The following is a 20,005-nucleotide window of genomic DNA, read 5'->3' as shown; positions in this document are numbered from 1 at the left end:
AGGTGCCCAAAACTGAAACCTCTAATGAAGTTGTCATATAATAGCAACTTTCTATTTCACTGGTTCTTGCTCTAGTAAACCCCTTTCCTTCTCTAGCAAAACATAATAGTATCTCAGAGATACAATGCCATCTTTACCAAGGACTTACAATGCAAAGTTCCGTGGGGCAATGCAATGAGGGTCTGAGTGACCTACATATAATGAGTGATTATATCATAATCTGTGATTTCCAATGGTGAGGCAGGATCTACCAATATGTCATGGGTGTTTGAGAGTGGCTCGCTAGTTTGTTAGCAGGTACTGAGGACTCCAAACAGAAAACAGTTAAATGTGGGATCCTGTTAATCTGGTTTAAATTAAAGAACTCGCACCTAGTCCTCATGGTTTCTTGTAGTGCTATCTTCCTCAAACTGCCAAGCCCTGAGTTAAACCAAATACCCTCTCTTAGCAGTGGAACCTGACTGATCCACATTGGGTTTGTGAGGTTGACAGCATCCTTTCTACCCCATCATCCCACTACGATATGGGAAAATGAGAGCTCAGAAGGAGATGCTTATGATTATCCCGTCTGTGGCTTCAGTAGTAGGGCGTCAGACATCTCCTGTTCTACTCCTTTCCTAATGCTTGTGTGGAATTACCGTATATACTCGAGTATAAGCCGACCCGAATATAAGCTGAGGCACCTAATTTTAGCACAAAAAATTGGGAAAACTTATTGACTCGAGTATAAGCCGGTTCACACCACAAACCTGGTGGTGGCGGCAGCGGCAGAGGAAGAACAAGCAGCCCAAAAGGGCTGCTTTCGGGCTGCTCGTTCCTCCTCCTCCGACAGCGGCAAAGGCAGTGGCGGAGGAACAAGCAACCCGAAAGGGCTCCTTTCGGGCCACTAATCCCTCTGCCGCTCACTCCTGTACCTACCCTTGCGAGAGGCGGGCGGCGGCAGCACCAGCCGTGTGAGAAAGGGCTCCTTTCGGGCCACTCGTCTCTCCGCCACTGCCGCCTGCCTCACTTGAATGTAAGCTGAGGGGGGCATTTTCAGCATAAAAAATGTGCTGAAAAAGTCGGCTTATACTCAAGTATATACAGTACTACCCCAGTGCAGCAGCAGGGTGTATGCACACAACTGTGAGCAAGGACCTCTCTGCACATTCATTTGAGGAATAAAGGACTGGTTCTGATCTAGAGGCTGTAGTTTGGAAGGCGGTACGAATTCAAGAATTTTGAGAAACAATGTAGTAAACAGAAAGAAACAGCTCTGTGCTGCATCAGGCCCTGCTCTAAAAACACGTTTGCTAGGTCCAAAGGACTCCCTAACATCAAGAAATTAGTTAAACTGAAGGGAAAATTTCACAAGATATAGATATCAAGTATTCCTTCACTGAAGCACTGCGATAAGAAAAGCTGCACCGATACCCCTTACTGCACCAGTTCTTAATTTTAACCTTCACCTGAAAACTACAAATAAGCCCTTCGTTTTCATAAGACTGGAGTCTGGGATTTTTGCCTGCAAAGTTTGTGATTTGGTAGCCTAGGATTCCTGACTTCTTTCATATGACCCGTGCTAGTGAGAGGGTGTGCTGTCTACAGTTGGACTGGATCAATGCAAGTATTCAGGCAGCCGGGACAGCAAAAACTAGAACAGCCTGTGAACTGAAAACTATGGCCAAGTCTCTATTGGCAGACTGGAAGAGTGGAAAAATATGTTTTCTTTCTCTGGGATTTATACCAGCTCTCCAACAGCAAAAGACAGCTCTGGCTCCAAGGTTCTCCCACCCACGCTTATGGAAAAGTGACATGAAATTTCTCAAACAGGCTAATTAAAGCAAGATTGCTTCAAAAACATTTTTAAATAAAAAACAGCTCCCTTGGCAGCACGGCAAAAAGCCTCCCCAAATGAAAAACGTATTAGCTGTCAGGAGAATATTTCCGTGCTAGTGCCTGGATTCAAGAAGGGAAGGAGGGGAGAGACTTAACAAAGACATAAAAATGATTTGCAGCAAACATGTTTAATGCTTCAGGAATGTCTTGGCATCATGCAACTAAAATAATAATAATAAAAGTAAAAAGAAGGTGTAAAGGAGTGAACTTCAGAAAAGTGATTAATTCTTTAAAGGCAGGCTGGGGAGGGAAAGCCTTGTTTCCACTGGGTATTGCAGACAGATGGGAGGTTAATTCCTCACTCCCAAGATATCGATGGGACAAAAATTAAGGAGAGACTGGTGCTGACTTTATTTTCCCATTTCTCTTTCTCATGGGACAAAATGTTAGGAGACACAGAAAACAGTGGTGGGAGAAAAGAGATTTGAAAGCTTGGCTGCTGACATCACACATTTATCTGATCAACAAAATACAAATAGAATCAGGAAAAATTAATGTGCACCCTGGTGGTCCAAATTCATCACAGCCATTTTTGAATCCCAGAGCCAAGGCAAAGGCTCCAAAATTACTGGCAAAGGATATGTATGCACAAAAGCAGATCCAGAGCTTTAAACAAAAAACAGCCAAAGTCGTCTCAGCCAATGAGCAGAGAAAGAACAGCCCAACACTTCTGCAAGCCAAGCCACTAGGGAACAACTTTCTTTGCAGATGGAATATAAAACATTTTCTGCTATTAAAAGGTTTCCTTGTAGAAGGAAGAAGCAACCCAAGCTCAGTTTCACAAGGGTAAGAATGGCTTTTTCATAATAAAAAAGAACCATGACTTATCTTCTGAAATGCATTTACATCTCTGCTACCTTTTTTTTACTTATGTCACTTTATTTTCCCCATGCCCTCAAATTCCCCAACAGGAAAACAGAGAAAATTAATCTCTGATCTATAGGAAGATCAGATTTCCACATCAATATTCTGTCACTTTTATAATACAGTGGTACCTCGGGTTACAGACACTTCAGGTTATAGACTCCGCTAACCCAGAAATAGTACCTCGGGTTAAGAACTTTGCTTCAGGATGAGAACAGAAATCATGCAGCAGTGGTGCGGTGGCAGCAGGAGGCCCCATTAGCTAAAGTGGTGCTTCAGGTTAAGAACAGTTACAGGTTAAGAATGGACATCCGGAATGAATTAAGTTCTTAACCTGAGGTACCACTGTACTGGTGCAACTTGGTAGAGTATGCCTGCATCTTTAAACAGTAATATGGCGTAACAGGGATATTCACACATTCAAGATTTGCCAGCTACATCATGCGCAGTTTGTAATGCACAGAAATATTATTTCAGTTGTGGCTCTCCATACATGTGGGGGGAAATGTAGCCACCTCACTTGTCATGGGATATGTTGCTAATATTAAATATACCGTATAACTGCTCATCTGAAACACACGGAACAAGCACAGGTCTATGTCTAACGCTCTGTCCTCTTGGCCTTCAACTGTCTCTTGAGAAAGCAAGTTGTAATTGTATAGGCCTGGTTCACACTTAAAACCATAGTTGAGAGAAAATTATGGCTTAATGTGTACACAAAGCAACATGAATGCTTTAAGTGGACTCTGCTCTGCACATTGCAGCACAAGAGGGAAAACAAGCCACTGTCTGGCTTGTCGAAGTGGCCAAACCCAGTATCATGGTTTATATCTCCTAAACAGACTACAAGCAGTAAGTCAAGAACAAAGCTTGGTTACTATTCATAGTTTGTTTGGAGAAAAACAAAACACAAGCATGGGTTTGGACGTCACAACAAGCCAGACTCTGTCTTATTTACATACAGCACAGTAGCAGGGGAGCAGAGCAAGAACGTTCCAGCCGTGTGCACTAGCCCACTCTGCATTCATATTAAACTATACATAAAAAACAAACTATGATCTAATGTGCCGTGCAAACAGGGTCACAATAAATTATAGCAACAGCTCCACTTTTTTTTGGAAGAGTTGTATGACGGAGTCTAGCCTTCACCGCACCTGTAATTTTAAGATAGAACCCCCCCCCAAAAAAACCCCTGAGCCTTTGCCCAATACAATTCCAAACTATATAGGCTGAAGAAAAACATTTTACCTTGCATCATGGGGGTGTTAGGTGCTGGATAGGTGGCCTACCTATCAAAATAGTTTGTGGGGGTTGGCAGGGTAGATCAATATCTTGTCCACCTGCCATATCCAGTTTCCCACACTTTAGCTAGAAGATAAAACTGCCTGTAATTACTACTGCATATTGGCAAGAGACTTTACAACTCAGCTTCAGGATTTTTGTTTGGTTTTGCAAAGAAGAAGAAGAAGAAGAAGAAGAAGAAGAAGAAGAAGAAGAAGAAGAAGAAGAAGAAGAGGAGGAGGAGGAGGAGGAGGAGAAGCCAAAGTGAAGAAAACAGATATACAACAAAAAGGCCTAGTGTATTATTACGAGCTTTGGAGTAAAACAGAGCAATCGTAAAGAAAAACTGCCAGCCACTACACTGATGTTGCTTGGAACTTGAAATCTGTGTTCTATATATAAGAAGCCAAGGAGCTCTTAAACTGAACTGAAATGTAAAATTATGAACATCTGCTGTCAGTTTGCCTTCGGTCCCAGATAACATATTGCTTTAAACTGGCACTGTTCTTTACTTAGTTAGTTGCCATCCATCTTGCCCAAATTTGGTGATTTTTGCAAATCCCCCTTAAGTTTGTCCCCAGTTTCTGAAGGACTCAAATCCTACAATGGATAACATTAGGCAGAAGAAAATGTACTAGACAGAAAGAAGTGCTCCTGGGGGGAAATAAATTAAAAATAATTAAAATGACCAAATCTCCAAATATATTATTACATTCAATTCAGCAAAGGATTAATGTGGAAAGATGCAAGTTCAGGAAAAGAAAATGACTAAAAGCCTCCTTTAATGCAAAGCAGAATATGATATGTTTCACTAGTAATCCACATTTAAGCTACAGGAATACAGAATGGTGGAGCACTTTGCCTGGCTTCCATTAAACTCTGGCTGCATTGCTAACTCACTTCATATACAACGTAAGCAAACCTCTTGGAGTTGAAATGGCTATAATAGCGTAGAACAAAGAATATCTGAGAGAAGAGCCACGTCCTACTGCAGATGTTTAAACTGACTGTTGCTGTTTTGGTGACAGTGGTTGTGTAACCATGCTGGTCCTACAAGTCCATATAGCCCAACAGCAACCAGCACAGAGATTGGTGCCTTGAACATTAGGAGACTGGGACTCTTGATACACCCACAAAACATCATGGGCCAGATTCTGCTAAGTCATTATGCAATGGAAGTGATCACAGAGACCCTCTAGTGCAGGGCTGCCCAACAGGTTGATGGTGATCTACTGGTCGATTGCGGGATGCCCCTGGTCAATCGTGGGATCCTCCCCCGCCCCCAAAAAGAAAAAAAAGCTGAACAACTTTGGCTTTCCTAAAAAAAGCTGAACAACCTTGGCTTCCCTAAGCTTTTTTATAGTGGTTGTAGATCACAGTCTTTGGGAGTTGGACAGTCCTGCTCTACTGCAACAAGACTTCCACCCCTTCTCTGAGCCCTCCTCAAATCTGTAAGAAAACTCCCAGAACAGCATGTCAGGGAGGAGAGGGGAGATCCTCCCATCTGGCAAACAGAAATGCTGGCACTGACGGGATGATCACCTTAGCAAGATGTTGAATTCTACCCTGTGTAAGTTCACAGTTCCATTATCTCCACCTTTCTTACATACCTAAAACATATCCTCCTTCTGTTCTCAGCTGCTGTGTTCCTGTGCCACTGTCACAAATGTACTTTACGTGTACTTGTATACGTGCAACCTCTCCCCCGCACTCTATTGTAAACCCACATCCCCATATGCAAAGATGTGCATAGCCGCCACACATCTTTCAGACATCCTTCCCTACCTTGCATATATACATATCCTATCCAGCCTTCCAAACTTGTGTATCACATATTCCATTTATCTCCTCACACGTCTAATATCACCATTATATAAATCCAGGAACAGTCCTATGTTTTCATTTCCTTCTCTCCCTCGCTGTAATTCTACCCTGGAAGTTCTTAGAGGGCGAAAATGGCTTTTCAACATGGAGCCAACAGCTGTATCAAGGGACTTATCAGATTAGAGGCCCTGACAGAAGCAAAATGAAAAATGAGGTTTTTTGTTGTTGAAAAGACAGCTGCAAATGCCCCCAGGTCCCCAAAGATGCCTCTGTGCAAGGGTCATTGCCCACTGCCACTTGGCAAAAGGCTAACACCCAGGTGTCCAGCTCCTGCTGAAGGCTGCTTTGATAGCTTAATATTCAGAATGGAGCATTTTGCTTCACAAAACTAGATTTTTTAGGTAATACTCAAGAGAATTTTGTTTACAAAGCAGACTGCCTCTTCTTCTTCTTTGAATTCTTCATATACAATGCTAAGTTCACCTGGTGTTAATTAGAACAGCCAGCTGTTCTTGCTTATGCTGAAACTGGCCTTCTTTCATTATATTAGCAAATATGCTAGCTACATATTTACTGAATTCCACATTTTTTAATCATCTTTTTTCTTGCCTCATCTTGCCACAATTTCAGTTTTGAGAGGTGTCTGCTGATAAGAATTATATGCTGAAATTCAACATTGTGCTGTGTTGAACGTTCCATTCACACAAGTATTGCAGCTTGCCGGACCCCCCCCTTCCTCCTGCCATAGGCTGTTCTGGGGGTTCTCAGAACTTGCCACCAGAGCCCATTCTAGAGGGCAAATAGGGGAAGAGAGGGAAACCGCACTGTGCAAGTGGAAGTCCTTGCACAGGGCTTCTGCTGACAGGGTTTGTTACGTGAATCCGGCCAGTTTTAAACAGGGTTCTTCCCAATCTAGCTAGCTGGAGGCAGCAAAAGATCCATTTTGGAAGGAGGGACATTGCATTGAAAATACTGTTGGAGAGAACCCTTCTGTACTTTGGCTACAATGAACCCTTCTAGGAATCCATTTCTGTGTTTAGTTTGGGGGTCTTTTATTCCAATTTTTGCTCAGAGGCAGAAAACAACTAGGATTCAAGCAACACTGAATACAACAAATGTAGAGTGTTGCATTAGTCAGGAGGGTACCAATTAGGTCAGTTCACTTTGGAATATGAAGCGAATGAATTTCTCAAGCATCCCTGTCCTTGTGCACAGGTTTACCTATGCAACCATCAGAGTCAGAAACAGGTAGTATTTATCAGAGAATGCCAGTTCACGTGCAACATTTCCCCTTCATGAATAATATAACTGCAACAAATAAAAGATGTATACTGCCATGTGTGAAGATTATTTTCCTGTATTTATCTTTGCTTGGGAGCGGCTGCACACATTCACTATCTAATACGAGCAACTGCAACTCTATTGTTGCTTTAACAAGTCTACCATTTCCACATTTCCTTCCCTCTGTCAAGGACTATATAACAATAGTCAATTTATCTCTACGTTTAAAAAAATCTGCTAAAGGAATTAACTGCTAGTCTCAACTAGTTCTCCAAAGTAGCCTGAGCAGGGACCAGCTCAAGGGTGTCAATCAGCATCTCTGCACTAAAGGCAGGCATATCCCAAGGCTAAAGTTCAGCTGCCAACATGTCAAAAATATTGGCAGGGATAATCCCATTCAGACATGGTGCCTTTGGGAAACAGGAAGGGCGATGTGTAAACCTCGTAAGAAACCTTAACTGTCACCAAAGAGACGGAGATATAGTCTTTAAAACATACCTTCCAAGAACCAAAGGAGGAGGTTTTTTTTTAAAAAAGGAGGGGAGGAATCCTGAATAAGGATTCTCTTGGATCCATCTTTGTTTGACAACCAGGGATGTCTGCCCACATCCCCTTTCTCTTTTTATGTGGCCCTCTGCTTCTCTCTTTCCACAATGGGCCCAGAGGCCTACTCTGAATACCTCTGAACAACCTCCATTGGGCTTGAATTGCAACTTCTTTCTCAGCTAAACCCCAACAGACTCCTCAATTTTTTTGAAACTTCTCCACCACAAGCTGCTCTAGGGCATCCTCAGGGTTCCTACAAGGTACTGCTCTCCTTGCCTATGTTCTGCATCTAGAAGTATACTTCAACTTTCAAACTAACAGTTTCCAAGGCAGCTTGCAACAAAACCAAGCCCTTGTTGCTCTGGCTAGTGGCAGAGATAAGGGTGACTTTCCCCTCACTTGTGCAACCCCAAGGGACATGGCAGGCTTCCTTCTCCTAGTGCAGGAGAGCAGGTTCTTGCAGCTACTCATTCTCTGGTTGATGGCTGGGGCTAGGCTAGTCTTGCCCTTTCCAAGGTGTCACTTTCCTTGGAGGGCTGGGGCCAGAGGCCAGTGCACTTTCCCTTTACACCTTTAGTCTCAATAACTCCAGCATCCTTCCCCGAAAGAACGAACACAAGAAGTTGTCTTATACCAAGTCAGATTGTTGGCCCCTCTATCTCAGAATTGTCTACAGTGACAGTGGCTCTCTGACTGGATTCTTTCCAAGATACCAGGGACTGAATATGCAACCTTTTGCATGCAAAGCACGTACTTTGCCACTAAACCTTGTGTCACATAAGCCCACCTTTCTGCTGCCTACCTGTCCAGCTCTCTCAATATCTAAGAGGCATTTTGCCTATTTGTGTTCATGGCCTTCTCTCAACAGCACGTGGAGCAAATGTTCAGCATCTGGCATACAACAGAAATTGGATGGGCATCTTTTGAACAGAGATCTTTTGAATATCTCTGTGTTTACAAATGATAAGACATAATAGATCTTCTTGCATATTATGTAGCTTATCGTATTCAGTCTGTCAGTGTTCACTTCATACATGTAGGGAATAAAATTACCAGTTGTGCCTCTTCCTTTCATACACAAAAGGGAAAATATTGTGATTATCTTTTATTTAAGCAAATTTCGTTTTATGCAAAACGACAAATGAACAAATACTCATGATAACATTAAACTATTGTTTTAAAGGCAATAATTCAAAACCTGTAACGTACACTAACAACTCAACATAAGCATACTGGCAATATGGTTACACAGTAAGTCAACTCTTTCCTGTCAACCTGGTTTGAAATGGCACATGATCTAACAATGTGCAAATTTAAGCCAGGCTGAAGAGAAGGGGGAAATCCAATTGGCTCTACAAGTCCCCCAACAAGTTAATGTGACTCTGTCCTCAGTGTTATTTCAGTCAGTTATTAAAGCCTCTAGCCTAATTTTAGTAGGGGTTCCTTCGGTGCCCATATTATGATGGTGCACACTGCTGAAAAATTCTCACTCCACTCCTCTCCTGGTAGTATTGCTGTCCAACACTGGGAAACAACTAGAATGGTGATGTCTGAACCCAGGTTTGTGGTTTGTTTCCCATAAACAAACCACAAGCACTAAACCAAGAACAAACCTTGGTCTGGATTCAAATGTCATCACACACCAGACTCCGAGTTGTTTCTTAGTGGTATGGTGGCAGCAAGGGAGGACTGGGGCAAGAACCATTTAGCTGCATGCATGAGCACACTGCACATTCAATCACAGCTTGTTTTTAACCATGGCTTAATGTAGCATGCAAGCAGGATTGGCGAGTCTTGGAGTTTTCCAGTAAATATGTATGGAAGTTTAGCCCGTATCAATGGGCTCAAATTCAAAGTGACTTGGTGGAAAATTTTATGTGTCTCCAATTCACATACGCTCTAGAAAAACAGGTGTTACTTCCTCGTCTGTGTACACTGGAAACTTTGAATCTGGACATCTGACATCACATTCTTGGTTGTTACTTTTCTCCACTTTTCTCTAATAACATACATTCCTAATTTAACTATTTCACATGAAATCTAGGAAAATATGTGTTCTGGGTCTTTTTCCATACTATTTTCAGTGTCTACATTTATTATTTACAAACAGCATACATTGTGCTGAAATATACCAGCCTCATTTAGTTTTTGCATACAAGATTATTTAATAATCACATATTATTCCCAACTATAGCTACTTCTGAAAGTGAATATTGTAAACGGCCTTTTTGTGATGTAACATCACTACTTTGCTGTCTTCTTAATTTTAATTAAAACTGTTTTATTTCAACAGCAACAGTTTACAAAAGCAAGCTGGATCTGTGGACCAGATTTTATGGACATTCAAGGAGATTTACTAGAAGCTCTGCTGTGGAAGCCTGACTCCCCTCATTCACTGAGGCTGGAATGGATAGCCATCAGCCAGGTAGGCTGAACAATGACTGCTTTGTCCAAATAAAAAACATTTGAGGGAACACTAGAAAGGCCCATAAGCAAAACAACTGTGCTAAGAGGCTGAGCAAGCAGCACTTTCCCAGTCCCTGTTAAATGCAAACCATGCTCTGAGTAATCTCATCCACCTTTTCACTCCCCTCCTCTATGAGCCCACAAGCAAAACACAGCCCCCATTCTGCTCTGGAATGCACTCTCCGAAACTTAATCTAACTGCAGAGCTCACTCCAAATCCCCAAAAGGCTTCAACCCAATGGCAGACCCCTCCCATGGAGCCTTGGAGCTGCTGTTCCATTCTCCTTTTCTAACCCGGCCCAACCTAAACATTTCACTTCTGATTAATATCTTGATGACAAGCCAATAATTCTTGGCTTTGAAACAAAACCAGCCCCTGTTTTGCACAAATGTATCTCCTTCAATCTTTTAGAGGCATATCTCCTTTCTCTATTTCCCTCCACGCCCTGTGGTGCCCTGAAGAGGGAACCCTCCTGATACTAGTCAAGACAGGTTACTAGGCAGTTCTGTCCTATGACTCATACACATAATAGCATTTACCTTGTGGGCTTGCCATGTTAGAACTCTTGACTCTTAAACAATGCCAGCATCCCAATCTGAGTATCCTACTTAGTCCTATTTGTGGGAGTGCCTGTGTGAGGTCAGACAAGTACAAGGCGCTCTGCTTCACTCCAAAATGAGGCTTGTGGTGAAGCATATGTGTAACCCAGCATGAGGCCAGCATTCACATCCAAAATATATCCTGTGTCTGAGAATGAAGGATGCTTAGATCATCTGATTAGCACTGAATCAGGCAACTAAAGACAATGCGTTGTACATTGAGGAAAAGAAGCAAAGCTACTCACTAGCTAATGTTACCATGGCTGGAACACTGGCAACAACACCTTCAGGCACACGGGCTATGCACTGGTACCGGCCCACTGTGTCGTTGTTTAAGGAAGCCACGGTAAGCAATCTCTGATCAATATGGATCCCCAGGATGTCATCTGAGTGAAGCAGCTCCTTTCCGTTTAGTCTCCAGGACACATTTACAGTCAAGGGCTCGACCACACACCTCAAGCTGACCAAGCCACCATACTTCTGGACCACAGAAGCAGGCTGCACGGTGACCTGACGAGATTGACCTGAAAAAGGAGGACAGTTGAGAAATCCTCATGAACACTGGTTTACAAAAGGGAAGTAGATCTACTAACACTGTAGGTACCAGCTATCAACATTCTAATCACATTCACATTGTTTAGGCTTGTCATGCATTAACCATTCTGAACAGAATTCAATAAAAATAGAGCAAGATGATACCACAGGTTGAAGGCTATTGGCATTTGGTGGTTGGTTACTTATTAGTAAGATCATAAGAATACATCACATTCAACTGTTGAGACTTCACCTTAGGGATATAGATCTTCATTCTCAACAAGGGCACCATGCTGAGTTAATGTGGCTTTATATGTAGGTAAAGGCATGTTCCATCACACACTACTCTAGCTGCCTTCTCTCTCTCTGTCCTGCCCTCTACTTCAGGAGAGACAGTACACATAGAGAACATTTGTAATACTCTGCTTCCATAGTGAGAGAAGCAAAGTACTGTCCTACGGTGACTAAGTAAAAAAGCAGTACAAAGTGGAATGTAAGAACTGTCTTGCTGAATCAGATCAAAGGTCAACATTCTGTTTTTAACAGGGATATACCGTAGCCCTGGAAATCTCATAAAGCAAGAAAGGCCTCTTCTGTTATTTTGTCCCCATCACTTCATGGTTAGAGGTATACCACTTCTGGAATTAGGTGAGTTCGCCATTTGGCTGCTCACCCATAGGCAATTGCTACTCACTCCAGGTGAGCAGCAAATTTCATGACTCAGCAATGATTCTCAAATGTTGACTTGGGATTTGAAAGCAGTCCTAAGTGGCTGAAAATAAGGCTACAGAAAAAGATTAAAGGGAGGGCAGCATTTGAAAGTTGAGAAGTAGGACCAATCCCATAAGCAAAATGGAAATAAAGTTGAGTCCTTGAAAATGTAGCAGCTTAATAATAATAATAATAATAATAATAATAATAATAATAATTTATACCCCACCCATCTGGCTGGGCTTCCCCAGCCACTCTGGGCGACTTCCAAAAAAATATTAAAATACTGTAATACATCAAACATTAAAAGCTTCCCTAAACATTTATTAGGGGGAAATGGGGGGGACACTCACCCAAATTTGCAATGCAACCAGCAGATGCCAAGAGCAAACAGATGATAGCAGTCATTGGTCTATCCCCCTCTGATATCATGGCCATCCCATGCAGAGGAGTCTGGAGCAAAAGATGCCAAGTGAAGTTCCCATAAGCTGCCCCAGAGGACTTAAGGGTGGAAATTCAGCTTTGTGAGGTGCCCTGGATGACAGGGAGATAAGAGATAAAATAGTAGGTTAGTCAAGAGTCAAGAGAATACCGGTAGTTTTTTTTGACACACATCAACACCCAGAGTCAGCATTTAGTCCTCAGAGGATGGAATCACAAATTTAAAGGCAAACATGGATAGTTGTGCCTCTTAACCCTAATAAGTGAAGGCGGCATTCCATCTTGCCATGAAGGCAGCTTGAGGTGAAGAAACTAGGTGGTTCAGATCTTATCGCCTCTTTTGCAAGGACCGTTTACAAGAGGAAGTCATAAACATGAATGCAGCGCAGTGCACATTTATCTTCTCTGATGTCGGCAAATCAATAAATGGTTCAGTACAAGATCCAGAAGGTCTCATAGCCAGAGGGTCAAGAAAACTGCCACAATTATACTGCAAATAGCAGTGTATGATAAAAATGATGAGTATTTAAACAAGTGGACTTTTGGTTACTTGAAGTTAGCAGCAGTAATTGCCTCTTGGAACAACAAATTCATGTAAACTAAGCATATAGAAGCCTATGGATTGTCAATATACCAAGCTGCAACCATACTTAAGCATTCGGTGGAAGAACATAAGCACTGTTCACATGTTACACTCATGGTAGTGATCAATATGACTGTTTTTCACCACCACCACACACTCCCTTGCAGCAGATCTTTCATTTGTAGGAAAATTAATATGTGAACAACACAGTCCTGCTTAGCTCCCATTGTATAAACTCTATCCACCACAAATGAAACATCGCAGTGAACTAATGTGCTATTATGGATATTTTTAGGACATAAAATAAGAACACGTCCAATCAAGTGCAGCTTAAATAGTTTGTTTGCCAAGTTCTGTTACCTCTTTACTTGGCTGTGGTTATAAAAAATATTTTGGTTTAAACAGAAAGACAAATGAATAGATTTCCTCAGCCCCTGGGCTCTTCTTAATACAAACAGATACAATACAGAGAAAAAAACAGGAAAAGAAAAGCTTTTTGGGGAGAAATTATGGTAAAAAGGAGACACAGAAAATTGTCACACAAGGATACACCAGATACTATATAGACACAGTGCTCACATACCGCAGTAAGGAATTTAAAAATAAAATAAAACCAGACCAATATAAATGCATCCAGACTCAGGCTAGAATCCTCACCCCACTGACTTCAAAGGCAGTGTCAAATTAGATTTAGACTTTACTTTGAGCATGGTACTGTCAAAGTAAAGCATTTTAAAGTCATTTTTAACTCCAAGGGAAGAAATATAAGCCCATGCTTCACTCTTCCATTCAATCAATGGAGCTTTAAAATTCTCAACTTTGACTGGACTGAATCCTTCATTATCCCACCAGTAAAGGTGCAACAGGGACAATGGATTAGAGGAAATGAAAAGAACTTTGTTTTTATAAATTATTTCCCTTCAGGTTAAAAACAATTTCCTGTCCGTGGACTGGGGTCATGGAAGTCACTTTCATTAAATCAACGACTACACTATTGGCAGAGATTAAGGAGGGGGAGAATCAGATGCATGAGGTGTAAAAGCTAATATCATCAGCGTCACCTATCCCTATGCTGCTCAAAAGTGTGTATATGTGGAAAAATCTGTATACACTGCAGAGAAGAAGAAGAGGGATGGAGGAAGAGACAAAGGAAGATTGAGGGAGTCCTATAATAGTAACATTGGCAGCTATAGAGGTGTTTGTTGATTAGAATCTGAAGGTTTTATTGAGGAAATGCTGCCTGCAGCTCCAGACCCCCTGCTGCTTAAATAAGGGCCAGCCAAGCAATTCTTGTTACTACCACACCATCTGAAATTTATGAGGAGGGTCCTAAATGAAAAACAGCCCATGTTTCAGCTGCTGGGCATGAGCAAGACTTTTGCTGCAACTTGAGGAATGGATGAAGGACAATGGGGGAAGGGAGAAGGTGTTTGGGGAAAGGAGAAATGAAAAGGGAACTCAGACAGGCAGGCAGAATTGTCAAAGCCTGTAAGGTGGTTTCCTGTCTAAGGGCAACTGCAATTCTGCCAGGTCTTCAGTCAAAGGGATTGACGTATCAAAAAAAAAATAAAAAAAAATTCTTCCAGTAGCACCTTAAAGACCAACTAAGTTAGTTCTGAGTTTGTTTTGACTATGGCAGACCAACACGGCTACCTATCTGTAACTGACGTATCAAAGTTCTACAAGCTGAGTGAACTGGCCTGTGATGCTATGAGAAGTGATTTCGTAGTAATTCCCACTGAACTTATGAGTAAATAAGGATAGGATCCCACTGCATAAAACACAACCAAGAGTCTGTACTTTTCAGTTTTTGCCCCTGCTTAGTCACAGGTACAATTTAGACGGAAACAAATGAAGAAACACTTCAAGGCTACGGCATGGGGGAAGAAGAATGACTACTCCTTTTAACAGTTAATATCTTGCTCACCTTTGCACTACTTCAGATGAGAAAAGATGTAAGGGAAGAGTGCACGAGTTACGTGCAGGGAAATAAGCAGACATTGCAGCACTTCCATTCGGAAAGTCTAGGTTTTAAATGGGCTGCCAAACAAGATAGTCTCGACTCTGCCACTTTTGCTCCTGTTGTCAGGTACCAAAGAGAATCTATTTACGAAGTTGAACTATGTTCCATATTGACCATGTATAGGGCTGGATTGATAAAAAACCCAACCAGAAATGATGTCCCATTCTTGTCATAGAGGCCAGCCAGTAGCAGGATCCTGCAGAGAAGGCATGCCCACAATTAGTCATGTGCTCTCAGCCCATCTCTGGGGGCTGAAAAATGATAGAAAAGAAAGCTTTTTTAAAAAGGGAGGCCAAGGATGTGAACCAATCCATTAATCTTCTCCACTTTGGTGACATTTACAAGGAATCTGAGGTGGCAGACCAGTTTATAACATCAGCCACTCTTGAAGGCTGATTTTAGAAACAGGAAAGCCAAGCTAAATACACAATTTAAATGTTGTGAACATCAGACCTCATAAAATGGACATTTTAGGCTTCCCTCTTGATCTGAATATAGTAATCTCTAATTATTTTTTGTTTGCATGAATTAGTTTTGTCTACAGGTATACAAAACAATTAGTCTGCATCATTGCTCATGGTAATTAGGATAAGTGATTATCTGCAAGACAAGATTTACAGAAGGTCACTTGCAAGTCAACTAAGATTACAAGCTTAATTTCATTTTTTGTTTTAATGGTTGGATCACTATTACTTTTATGCTTCCTTCTATGCTGCTTTGAGCAACTCATTTGTGAAGGGGGCAAAGCAGGGGGCAATTTTTTAGAAGAACAAAATAATGTACAGTATTTGAAAAAAAATTAGCTCATCGATCTCATACATTTCCATATATGTTAAGGACAATAGGTCATGACCATAGGTCAAGTAAACCCACACAGAATAGTGACACTTATGGAATAGCTCATTAACTGACCACATTAAGACCAGCTGTTGAATTGCTACTTATGGTTTCTCCCATAGAGGTAAGACTGTGGCTGCATACACACCATACCTTTGAAGAACATTTGCCCGCGCCCCCAATGAGAATCCTGAAAATTGTAGTTTACGCTATATAGAGCTATAGTTCCCAGCACCCTCAACAAATTATAGCTTCCATGATTCTTTGGGGGAGGGGAAACATGCCTTAAATGTGCTTTAAAGGCATGGTGTGTGCACAGCTTGTGAGTAGTACAATGTGAATCCTTCTTAGTGAAAGCTCAAGGTTTATGACATTTAGAGAATTCCCTGAAACTTAAGCCCTATTCAGGTGTTCTCCCTTCTGCAATTACTGCTGAGTGAGAGGGAAAGTGGGACAACACTTGCTGGTCCTGCCCCTCCATCATGATCCCCTCACCACCTTCCACACACTGAAGAGGGAAGGTCTGGTGTGGGGCATCTGCCCAAGCAGAGTTCTGAATCATGGAGTGAGCCTAAACACATAGAGCAGCCTCCCCAATTCAGTTTCCCCCACCCACCAATGTGTGGAAGGTGATGAAGGGGACACAACAGTAGGGTCAGAGCCATCTAGCATGGCCCGCTGACACTCCTCAAGGAACTAGAATTGCATGACGAAGAACACCCAAATAGGGCTTTTGACAACAGCTGTTTCTCGGTAAGAGATCAATGAATAGCTATTGCTGTATTCTTTCACATAACTGCCTTTGGATAAAAATATAATTTTGGGGTTTTCTGTGCTTTACAGATAGACCACGAATGCATGCTGCTATTGTTAACAATTCTTGAATTTGGTGGGTATTGTAGGACAAAATGTAAAAAGTAACAATGAAGGAGGGGAAGAATGAGATGTGAAAGCTCAGGTGTTTTTAAAAAAACAGGTGGAGACTCTTATTTTTCCCAGGTCTTCACACCTACTGTACTATATTGCACCATCACAAATCAAAGACATACATTTCTATGAGAAAAAACAGCCAAGAGTTTTGTAGCACTTTAAAGGCTTAACACATTTTATTAAGGCATTAGCTTTCATGATGAAGCCCACAAATGCTTATGCAATGATGACATTTGTTAGTCTTTAACATGTCACAAGGGTCTTTGTTGATTTTGCTGCAACAGATTAATGTGGCTACCCACAGCCCTGGAAATTTACAGTAGGTTGCCCATTTGACCAAGTGATAAAAAGCAGAAAAATTATGTTAGTCAGTGGATCTGTATTAACACACATATATTCATATAATCAAATCTTCTCTAGCTGTTTTGATAGTCTACAAGAAAATTAGACAGTTATCAATCAACTGCCACTGAAAGCATTTAGAACCATCATGCAACTCTACCACTGAGACTCTTGCTTATAGACTAAGGACTGAAGTAATTATGGCACGTGAACTCTCTCTTGCAACCCAGAAACCAATGTCACCAGCTAAAGTGACAATTGCCTATCACAATTGTGTATGATAGGAGACTTCCACTGATAATCTAATATACTTAATATCCCAGTCCCAAATTCATAGTGTTCTCAGGAGCAAAAGCAATGCTGGCGTTCTTGCATCATGCTTCATTTCTGTTACTTCTTTCTACCCTCTTATCCAAAGTGAGATCACAGTAAAATGGAATAGTCAGTTTACTCCTTGCGTTGCCCGCCTTCCACACACTCTGGAAACTGCCTTAGCCCTCTAAAGGATAAAATCTCCTTACTAGAGTGGGAAGGGGGGGGGAGATGCACTTCCTTTCTTCTATATATTTCTCCCCCCACCCAACCCCACACACTTAATTTTCACTCCTCTTCCCCCCCCCCTTCAATTCTGTATAAATTCAATTTGACAACCCTGCTAATTGGATAAACGTCGTTCCCTATGCTCCTTTAAAGCAGTTCTCTTTTCTTTTCTTGTTTTTGGAGGGTGATTGTGGCTGTTCTTTAACATGAATTCCATCTGCTTTATTTCTCCTCTCCCTATTCAGCATCCTTCCTGAATATTTATGAAGTGTTTTGCCATCCCCCTTCCAACCTTCCCTCCTTCCTATCTTCTTTTGCTCCCTTCTCACCTCCCTCTTTCCCTCCTTTGGCCAGCCAGCCCCACTCCCTCCCATGTTCCTTCTTCCTTCCCAGCTTGGCTCAGTTATTCCCTCTCCTATCTCTCATTGCCCTGGACAATAACCTTCCAAATGCACCCCCCCACCCCGCTTTAGATAAACACAGGCAGTGTCAAGTGTGAGGAGAAGGGGGGAGGGAGTTCAACTGCCAGTCAAGCCTCAGGTCTTCAATGAGGCCTAGAGGCCTACGCTAATCTGCTGCATGCTTGCCATATGGGAGCTGTGTTGCCCTGGGAAACGCTAACAGGCAGAACGGAGCTTAATAGAGTCCATATTCATTGTAATGCAGTGAGATGGCTCGAGGGACTATTGCCCCTTGGGTCTGTTTTCATTCTTCTGTTCCCTCTCTTTCTTTCTTTTTCCCTCCCTTTTTTCCCTTTCTTTCCTCTTTTCAAAAGACAAGGTCCCTGGAGAGCTCTAATCTGGAGAGGCTGGGGCTCAGTGAAGGGACAGGGTCTGGCGCTTGCAGAAGGGAAGAAAGATGGCTGGGAAGATGAGGAAGTGGAGTGGACAGTAAAGGAGCAACTAATAAGCATGCCGTGGGCCAGCTGTCAAGATGTCCACAATGCCTCCTCTTCGTGCAAATACCTGTGCGCAAAGGCGGCGGGAGTCCCTTTTCACCATAGGAATCCTTGCCCTTCGCAGGAATGTTGCAAACTTGGATGACTTGGGTGGAAGGTGAATACAGATTACCATTTAGCGAGTGGTAGTTTACTAGAATTAAGTACAAATCCACAGGGAATGCCACAGTATCCAGTCAAATGGTGAGCAGGATTTTATCAGTTCTCTGAAGCCCTTGCTTTCTGGTGAAGCCCAGGGATGTGGTAAAACTCTCCTTGTCACATGGAAGGATGTTATAATGAGCTTACAAATTAAGACTGTGGTATATATCCACGATAAAGGTAAACTGTGCTGGGTACTAGAATAGTCAAGGAAATTACTCCAGAAGATAAAAGCTAGAAGCAGGCACTGCAAACCAATTCAGAGCTGAAGAAGATGGCTAACCTTTTCTCTCTCCGCTCAAAGGGACTGGATTTGCAATAAAATGCCAAATATGTTTCTTTTTATTAATAATGCTTTCTGCAACCCAAGCACTTCCTGCCACAGCTCCATACCGCAAATGAAATCTTAACTACAATTCTTCTCTAATGGCTCTCTCACTCTTTCCACCTCTAACTAATGAACATGTTAATGACACAAGTGAGAATACATAGCCCGCAAGCACTTACATTAGGGATGATAAACTAAAAATAATTACAGAATGCTGTCATATCTCGTAATTCTTAGCTCTTTAACTCTTACCAGATTTCCAGCAGCAGCTTAACAAAAACTGGCCTTCTATGTCCACAATAACTTTCAACAAAACTGATAACACTAATCCCCTAAAACAGTAAATCACTGGTTTTTTCCTATTTGCAAACTCAAGATTTTTGTTCTATTATGGTAAAGAGAGTGTTTAAATAACCAGAATATTGTAAATAAGGTAAGACAATATTCACCCTGTGTTCCAAGCATGGAATGTGTGGTATTAAGCACTAAGGGAACGCTGCATAATATCAGTACTAATAAATTACAAGACTAATTCACACATGGCTTTTACCATGGTAAAATGTCAGTTCTTTCAAGCTACAGTGAAGTCATTCCATAGCAACAACGACAAAAATCACATCATTGTGCCTCCATTGCAACATTTAGTGATCTACAGCATACGAAAAGAAGTGGATTATCAGTTTTCATAATACAATAGCATGAAAACACCTTCATTACTATGTTATCTTGTCCAACAAAGAAGTTTAAATCTCATTTCTGCATATCTAGTCTGAAAGGATTTTTGTTAGCCGTAAATCTAAGATGAAGGTAAAAATTTTGAGGAAAGGTGGGATTAAAATTAAATACAAGTAAGTAAATGTAGGACTATGTAAAAAAATAGGTAGCATCATCTAGAAA

General features: G+C 41.7%; 1 protein-coding gene across 8 annotated transcripts in view; it reads right to left on the bottom strand.

Moving 5' to 3' along the window:
• BOC (BOC cell adhesion associated, oncogene regulated) overlaps positions 1 to 20,005 on the bottom strand; it is a 75,170-nt gene that overhangs the window by 21,443 nt on the left and 33,722 nt on the right. For all 8 annotated transcript variants that reach the window (XM_083611815.1, XM_083611814.1, XM_083611813.1 and 5 more), the window contains 2 exons: positions 12,339 to 12,519; positions 10,986 to 11,264 (listed from right to left, as the gene is read on the bottom strand). In XM_083611815.1, the coding sequence (XP_083467941.1) occupies positions 10,986 to 11,264; positions 12,339 to 12,423 (364 nt within the window). In that variant the 5' untranslated portion in view covers positions 12,424 to 12,519. The remainder of the gene's footprint in view (positions 1 to 10,985; positions 11,265 to 12,338; positions 12,520 to 20,005) is intronic.

This window comes from Podarcis filfolensis, assembly GCF_964270895.1.
Source record: "Podarcis filfolensis genome assembly, chromosome: 4".
Lineage (NCBI taxonomy): Eukaryota > Metazoa > Chordata > Lepidosauria > Squamata > Lacertidae > Podarcis > Podarcis filfolensis.
Note: the sequence above shows the minus strand (reverse complement) of the source record. Positions and strands in the feature narration are given on the sequence as shown.